Source organism: Typopeltis vanoorti, chromosome 12, assembly GCF_054136105.1.
Source record: "Typopeltis vanoorti isolate ZY-2024b chromosome 12, IOZ_Tvanoo_1.0, whole genome shotgun sequence".
Classification (NCBI taxonomy): Eukaryota; Metazoa; Arthropoda; class Arachnida; order Uropygi; family Thelyphonidae; genus Typopeltis; species Typopeltis vanoorti.
Genome location: NC_143560.1, coordinates 61,170,478 through 61,188,001, shown reverse-complemented (window position 1 = coordinate 61,188,001; position 17,524 = coordinate 61,170,478). Strand labels below are relative to the sequence as shown.

General features: G+C 36.1%; 1 protein-coding gene across 1 annotated transcript in view; it reads left to right on the top strand.

Moving 5' to 3' along the window:
• Positions 1 to 17,524, top strand: part of jbug (filamin-type immunoglobulin domains fbug) — an 879,391-nt gene that overhangs the window by 708,184 nt on the left and 153,683 nt on the right. The window contains exons 40-41 of the mRNA XM_090401914.1: positions 804 to 947; positions 1,205 to 1,384. Of these exons, the coding sequence (XP_090258040.1) occupies positions 804 to 947; positions 1,205 to 1,384 (324 nt within the window). The remainder of the gene's footprint in view (positions 1 to 803; positions 948 to 1,204; positions 1,385 to 17,524) is intronic.

Genomic DNA, 17,524 nt, shown 5'->3' with positions numbered 1-17,524 from the left:
GCTCCTTTAAGCACTCAACCTTCCTTTTGCCTTTTCTATCTTAATGAAAAACATCATATCCCTCCCTTCCAGGTTGGTCGTCCTCATCTAACTATGTCTCACTTATTCAGACAGCCTTTAGATGAATTTTATGTGAGTTTTTAATCATATACTTTGAGTTTTCCTTATCATCTGTAAATAATACTATATTGTCTATATAGTTTATTGTGGAATTTTGTCTGTTTACAAATATTTCCATATTTTGTGAGATGGACTCTTTTACCATTTCTTCCATGCATGGGTTAAAGAAATGTTATGAGCACAGACATCCCCACGTGACACATCTCTTACTCTCTCTCTCTTTATTTCTTAACTAGTGTTTCCTGGGTTCCAACTGTTCCATACAGGAGTATGATATTGAGTATTTTTTGTTTTAACACTTCGAATGATTTCTGCTTTATGGAATCCATGCTGGCTAAGCAGCAGTGAAGATTTTTTTTACCACATCAATTCAAATAGTTGTAATGGAGTATAGATTGCATCCAAAGTGGATCTCCCACTCTTAAATGTCATTTGCTTTTTGCTTTTCTCCTAAATATGCTGTTCATGAGTTTCTTTAATTCTGCTTTATATAATTTTTATAAGAATAGAGAATGTGCAATTTTAAGACTGTACTAAGCATACTATACTACAGTTTTAATAATGTATTTTATTAATAATTTAATAGTTTCATAAATGTTAAATTATTAATACTTTATTAATCATTAATTGCTGAATACATAGTGACAGTATTTATTTTAATCATTTATTACTTTTATTTTTAGGTATACATAAAATAGAAGTGTTGTATTCAGGAAAACATATTACTGGTTCTCCATTTTCCTGTCAAGTGTTTGATGCAGCTCGTGTCACTCTTCAGAAGATTAAGACAACTGTATTTTCAGTGAATGAAAGGATCTCATTTACTTGTAAGCAGTAATGCTGTATTTAGACAACTGAATAAAAGTCATAACTGTAATTTTTCTTAAATTTTTCTATTCATTTAATGAATAACGTAAAAAAAATGAATTAGGGAAAAAAAGAAAAAACTCACCTCTCCAACATGTAATTGAACTGAACTGATGAATAGATCTAAACAAATTTTTTTTATATTAATAACATTCAACATATGAATTTAAGAGAAAATTTACAGTTTTTTTATTTACATAATTATTGAAATTTTTAGTAAATCGTCGAGATGCTGGATATGCTGAACTTGATGTAACAGTTACAAGTCCTTTAGGTAGACATCTTCCTATTGAAGTAAAGGGGACACCTGATGGAGAAGGGGAATTAATAGAATTTACTCCTACAGTTGCAGGAAAATACAAAATTGCAATAACTTATGGTGGAGTGGAAGTACCAGGTATAGTGAATAATTTGCATGTTCTGTAAATTTCAAGTTTAAAATGAAAATATAGCCTTCAGCACATTATTATGAAATGTATTACTATGTATTAAATTGCAGAAATTATATATAATTTATTTCTTTTCACGTATGTGGAATGTATTTTATAAATATTCTTTTTTTATTGCCTTCTGTAAAGAAACTGAAAACTTTCTTTTCAGTTCCCAAAGCCTGTTAGTTGAAAAGTGGAGATGCTAACTACTAGACCAGTGGTTCTTAACCTGGGGTGTGTGCAAACCTGGGGGGTGCAAGAAAGCATTTCCAGGGGTGCGAGAGAAGTTTATAAATTTTGACCCAGATTTGATGGACGACAGCTATTTAATAAAAGACAATCTTATTGAAATACGAGCCAATGCATGTATTCAAATGGAATTTGAAAAACTGGACTTGGAACAATTTTGGTGTACACAGTTACAACCTTATCCACAGCTGGCAAAAGCAGCATTGCAGACACTTTTACCATTTGCCAACACCTACCTGTGTGTAGAAAGTATTTTTAACTTGGGTATGATTATGTTAAAGATACCAAGCAATTTTAAACCTGGTTTTACTCCATTTTTCCCAAGTGAGCAAACAGACAAAATGTCAAGTTTGCGCCTGCAATTGATGCAAGACTAGTTGATCCCACAGGTACCTGTGGGATCAACTAGTCTTGCATTGGGGTGTGTCAAGTTTGCTGATCTAATTGATGCAAGACTAGCTGATCCCACAGGTACCTGTGGGATCAGCTAGTCTTGCATCAATTGCAGGCGCAAACTTGACATTTTGTCTGTTTGCTCACTTGGGAAAAATGGAGTAAAACCAGGTTTAAAATTGCTTGGTATCTTTAACATAATCATACCCAAGTTAAAAATACTTTCTACATTTAGATCTCCTCCTGAGATTTTTATTTAATAAGGTTAAAACACCTTATGGCAACTTGTTTAAGCTCTGCATTACTAAATCTTGGTATTTCTAGCCTGGCTCCCACTGATGAGACCTCAATAAAGGTCGAAACCGGTCTGGGTAGTGGCCCCTTGCCTTTAATACAAAACATCATACATCCCCTTCTTGGAGATGTGTTTTGGCATTAAGGGTAAATATTAAGATTAGTGATCAGAGCTTGCTCCACCTTTACCACGAGTTGCCTTGGTCTTGCACTACCTGTGGGATCAGCTAGTCTTGCATCAATTGCAGGCGCAAACTTGACATTTTGTCTGTTTGCTCACTTGGGAAAAATGGAGTAAAACCAGGTTTAAAATTGCTTGGTATCTTTAACACCTACCTGTGTGAAATGGGATTTTCATCACTTTTGCACATAAAAACAAAAGCCAGAAATCGCTTAAATGCAAGTGATGACTTATACGTGACTCTTTCAAAAAAGAAGCCTAGCTTCAAAAGTATTATTATGAATAAACAACAACAACATAGCCATTAAAAATTGAAATATTGTTTTGTATGTATATGTAAATGTATGTGTTTATTTTTCAATAAATAAATTATCCTGCAATAGATGTAATTTCCTAAGTAAAGAAATAGAAACACATTTTTCAAGGGGGGTGTTTTATGAACTTAATGTCTCTGTATATCACTTTCATAATGAAGAAATATCTAATTCTTTTAAAACTAAGAACTTTTATTGTTAAAAGACCATAAGATTTAATGATTAAAAATACAAAGAGCCAACAAGTTTCACTAGCCACTGTCTAGCATTTTCAAGGCTGTACTGGTGTGAAAACAAATGCATCAAGTTACATGAAAACATACACTTTAGTAACTACTAGGCTGTTACATTTGATAATTCATGTTTGATGGCTTGCATGCATTTGAATGCTTCAGTCAGAATCCAGTACATGACCACGTGTTGTGTAGTTTTTCGCATATTGTAGTTCTGTTAAGATGAGAGAATTGATAAGATATTTCTATATGTCTTTAAGAATAGCACCTTGATTTCTATTTAAATTATTGCCTGTGCATAGCACCACTGCTGCTTCTTTGAAAGTTCTGTGTCTGTAGTCATTCTCGATGTAAGGCATAGAACTGTTTTTCCAATCTATAACATGATTTGATGTTGAGAAATGATGAACTAAACCAGATGTGATGATTCTTTTGTGATTGACATCCCCACATGTTCCTTCTGTCTTATTTCAAAACTTCTAGAGGAATTTTTCATTTCATTAAATTTGCCAGATGCTTTGCTAGTAAGTACGTAGGTGAGGATCTTCCATCAACTATTGGACGAAGTGGTACGTTTTCTTTGTGAATCTTTAGTGCCCCATAAAGGCATGGAGTAATAGGATTTAAGGATCTGGAAAATTTAATGAAAGGAAAAATTAGACAAACAGAGACCTACTTTAGAAACTCTCAACAATTTGTGGAAAAAATCAAGAGTATCAAAATATCACAAATGGACATTATGGCTAGTCTAGATGTAGTGTCCTCACTAATGTACTACCGGTGGTATAGGTAGTCAACATTCTAAAAGATCTCTTCCCTCAGGACATCACCCAGTTGTTTCATCATTGCCTGAAATCAAATTTCTTCAAAGTAAATAACATAGTATACAAACAATTGGAAGGTCTAGCCATGGGTAGCCCCCCTGTCACCAGCATGGGCAGACCTATTTATGGAAAAACTTAAAAAGGATATTTTTTCCATCATTTCACCTAAACCGTCGATTTGGTGGAGATATGTCGATGACATGTTCATCATCTGGAAGGATATCATGGAAAAACCTTCTCGTGTTTCTTAATAAAATCAACTCACTACATAATAAGATCTAATTTACTATGGAACTGGAGAAGAACAAAGAACTACCCTTTCTTGACATACTGGTGAGGAGAGAAGATGACAATGTCCAACTGTCCATTTACAAGAAACCCACAGATACAGGTAGATGTCTACATTATTCGTCTAACCATCATAGATTACAAAAACACAGCATCATTCATATGCTCCGTAATAGAGCCTTAAGGTCTATTTCGAAAGAAGTAGATGTACGGAGAGAACTGTCACAAATAGCTAACACTCTATTTCTGAATGGATACCCTGCTAACATTTTAAACAAATTGCATTTTAAAGACAACCTCCAACAACGTGGAACGGAGTCCCAATATGTGTCCATAGCTGTCATTCCATATATTAATTCAGTATCCACAAAATTGGCGAGAATGTTAAAAGCTCATAACATCAGAGTGGTTTTTAAACCAACTACCACGTTCAGACAAGTCTTAAGATCACCCAAAGATGAGGTACCTTTCTTCAAATTTCCTGGAGTATATGAAATTCCATGTACATGTAACCTTTCTTACATTGGACAGACCTCTAGAAGTTTTGAAATAAGACAGAAGGAACATGTGGAGGATATCAATCACAATAGAATCATCACATCTGGTTTAGCTCATCATTTCTCAACATCAAATCATGTTGTAGATTGGAAAACAGTTCTATGCCTTACATCGAGAATGACTACAGACACAGAACTTTCAAAGATGCAGCAGTGGTGCTTCTTTGAAAGTTCTCATCAATTCTCTCAGCTTAACAGAACTACAATATGCGAAAAACTACACAACACGTGGTCATGTACCTGATTCTGACTGAAGCATTCGAATGCATGCACGCCATCAAACACGAATTATCAAATGTTACCGCCTAGCAGTTACTAAAGTGTATGTTTTCATGTAACTTGATGCATTTGTTTTCACACTAGTACAGCCTTGAAAATGCTAGAGAGTGGCTAGTGAAACTTGTTGGCTCTTTGTATTTTTAATCAATAAATCTTATGGTCTTTTAACAATAAAAGTTCTTAGTTTTAATATAATAGACCAAACATGAACAATTTAACCTAATTCTTTTGTTCATTCCATATTTCTGTTCATATAAATGGATCATAATCAAGATTCATCTCCATGATGTATCAGTGCATGCAACTTAATTGTTACAATTGTATGTGCCAGTTATGGACATCAACCAGTTTCTTTTTTTTTTTCTCCCTCCACATTTCTTATCTGTTCAATTTTCATATTAAATATACACCTTAAGCACAGTTATGCCTTATCATTTCATCTCTTATAATGTTCTTTTTTTTTTCTGCTTTCATATCCATGACCAGTTTCTAAATATATATACAGTAATCTCTCATTATCTTATCATTTTGGGACATCACTTTGTTGGTCAGTTAACTGAGGGCATAGTTAATTGAATGTGCAGTTATATAGTATTGTTCAAGAGTCTGATAACATGGAACCTATTCAAGGATTGATTAACTGAGAGTTTGGTTATTTGAAAGTTGGACAGTTGAGCGATTGCTGTGTTTGTTTGCATGTGCTCGTGCTGCATTTTGGTAAAGGCAAATTGCATGAATGCTGGATCGGTGTGGGGGGGGGGTGAAAAAAGAGGTAAAAACTCGATTCTAGTCTTAACTATAAACTCTTTTCTAACCCCTAGCCTTTTTTTCAACCAATTTGTGGTTAATTGATATTTGACTCAGATAAGTTATGAGGGTAAGTTAGTAAGTTGCAAATGATTAAAAAAATAAAAAAGTGAAATTTGAACCTTGGTAAAACATTTATTTGTCTACATAATTCCCTTCAAGATTTATACATTTGTCCCATCACTTTATAAATCCTTCAAAACCAGCAGCATGGAATTCTTTTGTTTGTTGTTTCAGCCAACTGTACACTAACTTTCAACCTCCTAATCATCACCAAAATGTTTGCCACTAAGATGGTGTTTCAGAGGGCCAAATAGGTGAGAGTCAGTTGGGGTTAGGTCAGGGCTGTCAGGTGGATGTGAAAGGAGTTCTCACTGAAATTGTTGAATTCTCTCTCTCTCTCCAGGGTTCCTATAACTGCTTGGGGATCTCACATTGTCATGCAGAAGTAATGCTCCTCTTGTCAGTATACCTGGATTCTTTCAGTAAGCAAACGACATTCCAAAACTTCAATAAAATTTCAGAATACAATGTGGCAGTCACATTTTACCACATTTCTGAAAATCCCAAAAGACAGTAACCATAATCCTTCCTGCTGATGGTGTTAACCTTGAACATCTTGCTTGCTTGTGAAATGGGATGGAAAATTTAAGTGATCCATGCAGTATAGGCTAGACTGTAGTTTTCGTGATCTAGATGTAGACTAGACCATGAGAACAACCTATTGTGCTTTCTGCGCTGCCTATTGCTATCCACATGTCATCTCAGATCATCTGTTCCACCCATTTCATTGTTAGAGAAGTAACAATTTCAACAGGGCAACCAAATCAGTTGTCATCATGAAGTGTCCCTGCAAAAATTTTTGGACCTACTTGTGGACTTCTGCATGTGATAGACACTTCTCACTATAAACAGGATACATATCTTTATGGCTGTCCTTTACACCCATAGTCCTTTTTTTCCACAAGACACTCACAACAGTGCTTTTTGTTTGACATCTGTACACTCCTCAAGCATGGTCACCATTTTAGTCTGCTGAGTCAGCTATTTTTGATTTTTACGACACAAAAACATCAAGGGTCATACTGCACCATGTAACAAGTTACAGCAGTACATATGGTAAACAGTTAGTAGGACAATCACAAACATCCACGCCCGTGACAGAATTTGAACCCACAGCATCTTGTCTGGAGAGCAGATATGCCAACCAAATTACCTTAGGCTGCTGAAAACAGCTATAAAATGTGTTTCTATGTCTACTATACGTACTGTAATAATCCTACACTGTGCTGCCACCTGGTAATGCATACTGAAAGCATTCACTTCAAATTCTGCTTTTGTTTGTAACTTACCAACTTTCCTTTGAGGTATTGTTAGTTCCTGCGAGAAGCTTGAGTTTTTATTCCTGCAGCCCATCAGAATTTACTATAAAGCAAATGTCATCGCAGACATAATAAAATTTCAGTTAGGAATTTGAGATGGCCTCGGTTGTCTACCTTATTTTTATTGCCTTTCTTCATCTCTGTACAGAGTACACTCAGCTGCTGTAATTATGAAAAGAGGAGACTAGCAGCACACCAGTTTTGAAAATGTTAATGTTAAAGAAGCATCCTATTTTCTGATTAACAAAAAAGCCATTAAAATAATTAAGTTTTAGGTTGGCAACAATGATACCCTGTGGCTGGAAAGATCTGGATTCAGATCCTGTCTTAGAGATGCAAATATCGAAAAAGTTTTTTTAGCTGAAAGTGAGTTAACAGGTTGTATTCAGAAGCATCAAAGCTTATCTCATGCTGAGCAGATTATGAAGGTAGTATTAACTGTCCTATAATTACTAAAAATTCATTTTATAAGGAACCAGGTTACTTTGCTATAATGGGCCATTAGGCAACACTTCTTTTGTAAGTCAGTTGGTAGTGACAATGCTCTTTAGTCATAGAGCCCTGAGGTGAGTTCTTATAATAACTGAACTCAGGTTGTAAAGTTAAAAGTATATATAAAATAAACTCTGTTTGTAGCTTTATTCACATTGGAGAATCAGGATCAAATTGCAGAGGTTTGAGTAAAGGAACTTTTGGTAATAATAATAATACATTACATTTCTAGGGAGTCCAAACACTCATCTAGGGAGGGCACTCGCTCCATAACTCTCCGTTTCCATCACCAACTCCATCTACAATGAACCGTATCTACACCAACACCATCTATCACCAACAACCACCAACACTAGTATTTTCACAGACAGTCACAAACATCCATGCCAACGGTTGGATTCTAACCCGCAGCCTTTTGACTGGAGAGCAGATATGCTAGCCACTCGCCCAGCCAAGCCAACAAATCACATACAATTTATTAGATATAACAAGTCTGAACTTGCACATGTTCTACAAGTATAGATTTGTTATGTATTATAAATTAAGGTGCAATGAAAGAGTACATAACCATCTACAAGGGAGGAGATCCAGAAAGAGGATTCAGAGAGGTTGCTGAGGCCACAACACAGAACTTAACAAGAATGACTGCATTATGCATGATTTGGACTTCATACTTATACCTTCACCTTAAATAGCCAAAACCCACTACCTTTCTTTCCCCATTCCTCAACCAACTCCACTGCCACTATATGCACAGTCTTGTAGATACTTCGGAGACTCCTTGATTGCAACTCCATCTTCAAGAACTTTTCATAGTCTTCAAGGTAGTCATTAGGGCTATGTTGTTGTTATATGCCTTCTAACTCTTGGTGATCTTATGAACAAAGGCTCTTCATCTCACTTGGTTTCTTTTCTTCCAGCAGTTGTAAATTTAAGTTGGTAAGTTACTTTATGTTGTCCATCCAACTCTTTCGCTGTCTTCCTCACCTTCTCATGCCTCACTCTTCCCCAGCATAACTGCCTTTTCCAATGATTTATCTGCTTGCATAGTGTGCTCAAAATATAACTTTATCAGTCACTGCCTCCAAAGAGCATTCTGTTTTTATATTCTCTAAAACTTTCTTATTTGTCATTCTTGCAGCCCATGGGATTCTTAATAATCTCCTCCTCTATGTCCTTAATTCAAATGAATCAATTCGCTTTCTGTCTTTCTTCTTCTTCTTAATGATCCAGATTTCACATTCCTACATACAATGTGTGGTATATAGAAAAGACTGTCAAGGGTGTCTTCTGTTCATAAAGACTAAGTCTTCATGAACAAGATTTGATGAGTAAAAACTTTGGTTTTTACTCATCAAATCTTGTTGATATCGTTATGGCAAGCCAGCCCTGACTTGCCGTAATGATAGTTAGCAAGTATATTTCTTATGTTCTGCAAGGCAAATGTCAGAAGAACTTTCTATCTATCCATAGTAAGCCTGGTCACAAGTACAAGACACTTTGTATACTCCTTAATGTAATATGTAGAAGGCAGTTAATTAATCCTGTTATGATTCCAATCATCTCTCATAAATTATCTTTTCCCCTGATTTTACAGGTTCTATCCCCTGGCATATATATATATTTTTTGGTGTTTCACTATGCTACATATTTGAAAACTAAGTTTAGTGACCCTTTTACTCACTCACAAACACATCCAAAAAAACATAGTTTCAGATCTGTTCTGACATTAGTTTACAGTGTCTTTAGTGACAAAAACTTTGGATATTGAGCAGATAAAATTAACATCCACAAATTTCTCAACAAATTCACTATTTAGGGTCTTGAACTTCAATTTACACATCGTTTAGTTCACTTCTTGTAACATAAATTTTGTGGAAATGTTCCAAGAGAAACAGTGCCAACAAATGTTCTTGACACAATTACACACAAAACAAATATCATACCCATATCTTCAATATATGCCTTACAGCAAGCATGTCCAGTTTCTATTTAAAAGACATACCAGAAACATTAATATTTTATTTCATAAGCCTCAACTCTACGACCTTCTTTCAAGATAGGGATCACAATTGCTTTTTTCCATTCTGTTGGGGGGAGGTTACTAGTTGAATAGATTTTATTTAAAAATAATAGGAGTCTTTCTTTGAACCTTGTTCCTGCATATTTATATAGTTCTGAACCTAGCTTATCTTCTCCAGGTGATTTTCCGTTTCTTGTTTCTTTCAGGACGATTTCTAATTCTTCTTTAGTTATTTCCTTTTCATTTTCATTAAATGTTTGCCAGTTATTTTTTTTTAAAATATTTATCTGTCCACAATTCTGTATAGAAATTTAGAAATTCAAGTTTCTAAATTTCAAAAAGTTTAATGATTTTGTAAAAATAATAGGAGTCTTTCTTTGAACCTTGTTCCTGCATATTTATATAGTTCTGAACCTAGCTTATCACGAGCCCACACACACACACACACACACACACACACACACACACACTACAAACAGGGCAAGTGCACATCTTTTACTGCACCTCTTACACATAAACACACGTATTTACAATTAATTAGTCAAAAAAATATATCTGAACTGTGAGCCTTCTTTACACAAACCTTCCAGTGAAATGGCACCTGGTGAGTAATCAAATTAGCCAAGCAAAGGGAGGTCATTATGGGTGATTTTAATTATGGCAATATAGACTGGGATGATGAGATAGCAACCAGAAGTAAAGAAAATGAGTTTCTTGAGTTTTAAGGAACAAAGTTGGGATGTAGAATTTACACTTGGTGGGAATATATTTTCATAGGTGGAAGAAATAAGAGATCTTGATTACGGTAATGTGAATTATTTATGCGAAAGCACAAGGTAAAGGTAATATTTATTCGATTATAAGGCCACCATTATATTTTGGTCTAAAACTTACAGACTATCTTTGGTGGCAGAAACAGTTGATACAAGGTAGAATGCAAACAATGAATTTATTTTAAATAGAATGAGCTTCATAATGCTAGACGTTATGTTGTAACATCTAGTGGACAGGAGGAAGAGGGTGGGGGGGGGGTGATAAGATAAGATAGAGATGTACAAGTTGGTAAGGGGTAGTTATAGGATTAGTGTTGAACTTAACGTTGAAGAGGTTGCATAAAATGGTAGGAGATGGGGAGGAGAACAAAAGGTGTCATTCTTGGAATCTGTATAACAAAGGTGTGAGCAAGGAAGTGAGAAGCAGGCTTTTTGCTTTGAGAGTTGTGAATGATTTTAATGCACTGCCTGAAAGAGTGATGCAGAGAATTTGAATGTGTATAAGGCAAGGTAGGATGAGCTGTGTGTATGACAAAGGTCCTCCTGTGATGAGTCTTTGACTCCATGGGATATTGGAAGTTTATTTTGCACTTCATTAGACTATAATAAATTTAGTTAAATCCTTTATCCAAGTCTGAGCAAACAAAGCTGGCTCCTGAAAATATCTTCAGAACTGTAGCAAGGTGGTGCAACTGTTGGCAACTCGAAGCAAAAGTGTACCAAGCTCTCATCACTCCTTCTCTCAGTATCTCCCACCATGCAAAGCATGTCCTTGCAGACATGTATAATGCTATGCATTGAGGGAAGGGCCACTACCCAGAACAGTTTCGACCTTTATTGAGGTCTTGTCAGTGGGAGGCAGACCCAGAGGTGGTGACAGCGCAGAGTTTCAGGCGCAAACTTTGTTTGCTCACACTTGGATAAAGGGTTAAACTAAATTTATTATACTCCATGGGATAGTAGGATAATAATAATAATCTTTTCTTGTATGTATCACAATATTGCATACTCTCTTTTCTCTATAATTTGTAATTACATGAATGACATCATAACTGTGATATCACAAACAGCAAAGAGAAGTTCACTAATGTCAGACCATTTATGTTTATTAGTCAAGAAATGGAAGAAATTTTTTTTTTCACTTGATGTCTGTTTCATGTGATCAGCATAAAAAAAATGTTTAGGAGTATTTTAATCCCAGTTCTTCTCATTTGTTGCTAAATGAAAAACATTTTTCATTGGCAATGTCAAGCATGAGGTGTGGCTAGAGTTAGCAGCCTTGCTAGTCATCTATCATTAATGAAATGGCAAGTACTGCCTACTGCATTCTTCTTCTTATGACAGAAAATCATTGTTACATTTCATAAAATTTTTTATTTTACTAAATTTTTAATTTACTAAACTAACAATAAACATCTTCTGTAAACAAACATTTGGTATCAGGAGTCTTGAGAAATTATTTACTTCTGTGAAACCTCATATGGAGAACCAGATGAAACTAGATTTTGAGGGGAGGAATCATGTGAATCTGTGTATAAGACAGACTAAGATATGTAACTGTATTAATGATATGATATTCTTAATAAATGGAGGTGATTGTGATGAAAAGATGATTGTGGGTTTGACTTATTAATATGTATAATGATGTCTGCATAAGTAAGCATTAGATAGGAATTAAAATCTGAAAGTTGTTCAACTGGGTCCTGAAGACAACAGGAGTGAGTATATATAAAAAAAAAAAGGATGGAGGTAACTTATATCTGTACACTAATGTTGGAATGGATGCTTTCATGCCTCACTCTGTTCAAATTTCCCACCTCACATCTACACTATGGTTCTCAAGAAATGCACCAGGCCAGTGAAAGAAAAACAAACAGCCAGTTACAAGTGACTTGAGACCAAACACCAGTTTCCTTCTCAACCTACACAGTTTCCCACAACATTTGTAAAACCATCATTGAAAAGACAGTCTAACTTCAGCAAGCATAAATGTAGTAAACTCACTGCTTGTGCCATTGCCAGTCCTGGTTTCTTGTGTTTTGCCAAGGACACAACTTTTGTCCATCTCTTCTACTTGCTCTTTCTCATCCTGATGGCATTGCTTCATCACCTAAAGACAAGTCTGACATTCTGGCTTCATTCTTCTCTTCCAACTCCTCCATGGATGATGATGATGATGGCAAATTATTTCCTTATTTGACAAGAACATTGCATTTCAGTCCTCCTGCAATCTTCTTAAAGATATCAAAAGAATTTGGCAAAAGTTGGATACCATATAGGCAGTCAGTCCTTGGTGGAATTCCATATATTGTCTTCAAGTGATGTGCTCCTGAACTAATACCACTTCTTTACCATTTATTATTATTATTATTATTTGACACCTCCAGGGAGTCCAAAGACTCGATGGAGAGTGAGCCAACAGCATTGAACGATTAACCCCTTCCAACTACTAACCATGCTCAAACTTGCTTAACTTTTTTGCGTAAGCCATTAGTAGCAGAAGCTCTACCAATTAACCAACCTTTGCTGGCAAATGTTGGTCGATTGTACACTAAATTGCATGCCACTGGCATCTACCCTACAGCATGGAAGAAAGCAAATAAAAAAGAAAGCAAAAAGAAAGCCATTCCCCCCCCCCCCAAGGTGATAAATGTTCTACCATTAGGTGATTGACCTATTACTATAGATCTACAGAAGATCTCCTGGCCTACATTATGCATTTCCAGACCCATTCCACAAATGGGTTTGGAAAAATTTGTGCCATTGTTCTTGACATCTCCAAGGCTTCTGATAGGGTCTGGCATTGATGGCATCTCAACAAATTACCATTGTATCGACTGCCTTCATCCTTGTGCAAATAGATTGCCAGTTTTCTCTCAGATCAGTTCTTTTGTGTAACGGTGGATGGTTTTCTCTCTTCATCAGACTATCCTGTTAATGCTCGTGTTCCTCAGCACACTATGATTTCACCAGCCCTCTTCTGGTCAACTTCAATGGTTCCAAAACACAAGTTTGCTTTTTTTTTTTCACAAAAAAATACCTCAGATCTTTGCCACTTACTTTCAATAATGCTCAGCACAACAATCAAGACCAAATCTCTCTTCTCTAACTGACTTTTACTCAAAACCTTTCCTAGCATAATCATATGACTTCTATAGCATCATTAGCTTCCAAAAAAATTGGCATCCTTTTCTGCTCAAGATTTCTCTTCTGAACAATTACTCTATATAAATCCCAAATCTGGCTAACCTTGGAATAATGCTCTCATATTTGGGGTGGTGTACCTAAGACCTCCCTAAAAGTTCTTGATGCTGTTCAAAAAAGGGGAATTTGATTGATTAATGACACATCTCTTACAAACTCTCTTGAGCAACTTTCTCATAGAAGATCAGTTTCTGCATTGTGTTTCTTCTACAGATATTCCCATGGCCAACAGAAATAGCATCCATTATGCCTCACATTTCTGCCAGATCTGCAGAAACTTGATCATAGCTGCTCGGCATCCTTTTGCAGTCCTGCATATTCACTGAACCTGTTACTCCCATTCGTCTTTCATTCTATCTATTTCCCTGCTATCTCTAACTCTCGCTAATTTTTATTTTCAACATTAAGATCCCAAACCCCATCTCTGGATATGCTATGTTGATGACATTCTGCCATCTGGAAAAATGCTTAATAATTAGATATCCTCCTACAAGAAACAGTGACTTACTTTCCAGAATCAAATTCACTTTAGAAAAAAAAATCATTTGGAACTTAATCCTTTCTAGATATTATTTTAAATGAAAGGTAGATTGCTCTATGACTACTTCCATGTACTACATTCCTAATTTCACTGGCTAATATATTCATCAGTTAGCAGCACATTATCCTTCCTGAAACAGTGTCATCAAATCTCTGCTATCAAGAATCCATGCTGTCTGTTCTTCAGAAAGCCTCTTCAGCAAGAAATTTTTATTATTAAACAGACCTCCTTTCTCAGTGCTTAGACTCCAAACTTCACAGAAAGAATCATTAACCATTTTTCTCTTAATTATACAAGAAGAGATGACTTCCACAGGATTTCCATTCAATATATTAAAGATGTCTCCTCTAAATATGTTTCTTGTGAATAAGAAATGTCACCTGTCAGCAGCATACAAAGCTATCAGCTAAATCAATTTATTTTTACCTTCTCCAGAAGATAAGATACTTCTTTACTATATGAAGCTGTTTATGACTAATCATTAACGGATTGGGAAAGACTGTCCATGACACATAGATGGAGTAGTCAGAGAACCTCTGTAGCGATAAAATAGAAAGTGGTGTTTAGGTATCAGTTCTTCCAGGTACACATCAAAAATCCTAGTTGAAGAATCTGGATGTTTTATATTGCCAAGGTTATTGGTTATCGGGTCAAGAGATGGAACGTAATGTTTATCTATCTTAAAAAATATGCCCAGAATAGCATATTCATCCTTATTATTCTTGTTAAGATACTTCTTGTTGCTACCTATCTATTAGATTTCTTGTAGCTGCAACTTATCCTACTTTGAACATATTGGCTATTCCATTACAAAATGTATTTCTGAACACTAATCTTACATCAAACTGAATAAGTTTGATTTAATGAGAAGTAGCATTTTGAACAAAAGAGGCACAAAGTATTTGGACACTGCAGGCATAGATGCAATGTGTTTGTGTCATGATAAGTGTGAAAGTTAACTCAAGAAGAGAAAACTGATCATACTCGAAACTGCGATATTATCAAAAGTGTGTGTGTGGTGTAGGGGTGAAGTAAAATCTGAGAAATTATAGAGGATTGTGTTTTGAAATTCATGCAATTATAATAAAAGACATAGGTATTGGAGATTATTCATAACAGTGCCTCACAATATAAAAAAACACTAGAACATTAGAGGTTGGTTCTAGTGATAGCATCAGAGGATCTGTCCATAACCAAGATAGCCACATTGCTTCTAATTGCAGAGAATGATTATGCAATCTTGATTTAGGAGGTTGGCAAACATGTAGAGTTTTTCAGTTTAGGGGTATATGTGGAATTAGAGGACAGGTGATTATGACTAGTTCAGGAGGCAAATAAGTAGTATTCATTAAGTAGGAGCTGCAAAACAAGAGTATGTTGTGAAGAAAATATTATTATTATTATTATTATTATTATTATTATTACTACTACTACTACTACAGGCAACTCCAGGGAGCCCTTAGACTCATCGAGGGAGGCCCCAAATCATGTTCATCACAACTATTCGACATTCATACAGTCTCTATCATACCTCGCCTTAAACTCATTCACTGTCACAGAATCCACCACAAACTCTGGCAGCCCATTCCACTCATTCACCACTCTAAAAGTAAAGAACCCAGCTCTAACACCCTTACTAACCACACTTTTGCCCAGCTTCCATGGATGTCCCCTAGTCCTCCCACAACCAGCCCTGTTCTCAAAAATATCTTCTAAATTAATTTTATAGAAACCCTTCAGTAATTTGAATGTCTCAATCATATCTCCCTTCCTCTGCCTATCAACCAATTTTTGCAACCCACAAATCCTCAACCTGTTTTCATAAGGTTCATTCCACAGACCTGTTATCATCTTGGTCACTCGTCTCTGGATCCTCTCAACCTCTTCCCCATCAAGAAGAAACCTAGGTGACCAAATCTGGGCACAGTAGTCGAGAAGGGGTCTTATCAAGGCTCGATACAGAGGAACAATAACCTGCTTGTCTCTGCATTCTTCAGCAACCAAGTGATTTGATGAGCTGATTTGGCCACTTTTGCAATGTGCCCCTAAACTTTAACCCCTTATCCACCAACACTCCTAAATCTCGTGCCTCATCAATTTCCTGGAGTACAGTTCCACCAATGTGGTATACTGCTGCTAATCCTTTCACCCTAAAATGCATAACCTTACACTTTGCCACATTAAATTGACATCCATTCACCTTAGCCCAGACCTCCAATCTATCCAAATCATCTTGCAAAATTTTAACGTCATCTGCATTCACTATTGCCCTACTTAACTTTGCATCATCCGCAAACAAATGAACTGTTCCTCTCAGATCCTTTCCTATATCATTAATGAACGAATTAAACAGTAGTGGTCCAAGAACAGATCCTTGTGGCACACCACTAGTCACAGGCCATCTTGTGGACTCTACTCCTGAATAAACCACTCTCTGATATCTCTCCATCAACCACCTTCCTATCCATCTCACCAACCCTATATCCATCCCCATATGCTGCATTTTACTGATTAGAATTCCATGTGGTATCCTGTCAAAGGCCTTAGCAAGGTCCAGTAGAATCACTCTAAACCCATTACCCTTATCCAGTTCAGCCATCACTGTGTTATAATACGTGAGCAAGTTACTGAGGCATGACCTACCTTTCACAAAACCATGCTGTCCCCGATACAGTATCCCATTTTCATCTATCCAATCTTGTATTTTCCTCTTGACTATTTTCTTCAAGACCTTGATAATGAATCCTGTTATGTTGATTGGCCAGTAATTTTCAACAGCAGCCTTGAAACCACCTTTATGCAGCGGAACTATTTTCCCCTCTTTCCACCACCTTGGGACTGACCCAGACCCGAGGCTCAAATTAAACAAAATGGTCAAGGGCACTGACAATTCTTTAGCTGCTTCACATACGACATGAGCTGGTATACCATCCAATCCCACAGATGTATTGACATTAAGGTTCTGTAATAGACTATTTACCTCCATTTCATCACAATTCCAGTATAAGCTGTTGGTTCTTCCATTCCTGCAATGTCACCACCTGGAAGATATACTCTTGCAAAGTGCTCGCTCAGTAATTCCACTATATCGACTGATTTGGTTACCTCCCTACCCTCAGCATTTTTTAAAATCATTCTGCCATGAACATTTTTCCTTTTACTTGCAACATATTGAAAAAACTGTTTGGGATTCTCTTTAGCCTGCATGGACAATTTTCTTTCGTAATCCGCTTTTGCTTTTCTTACCACCCTTGTTACCTTCCTGGCCTGAG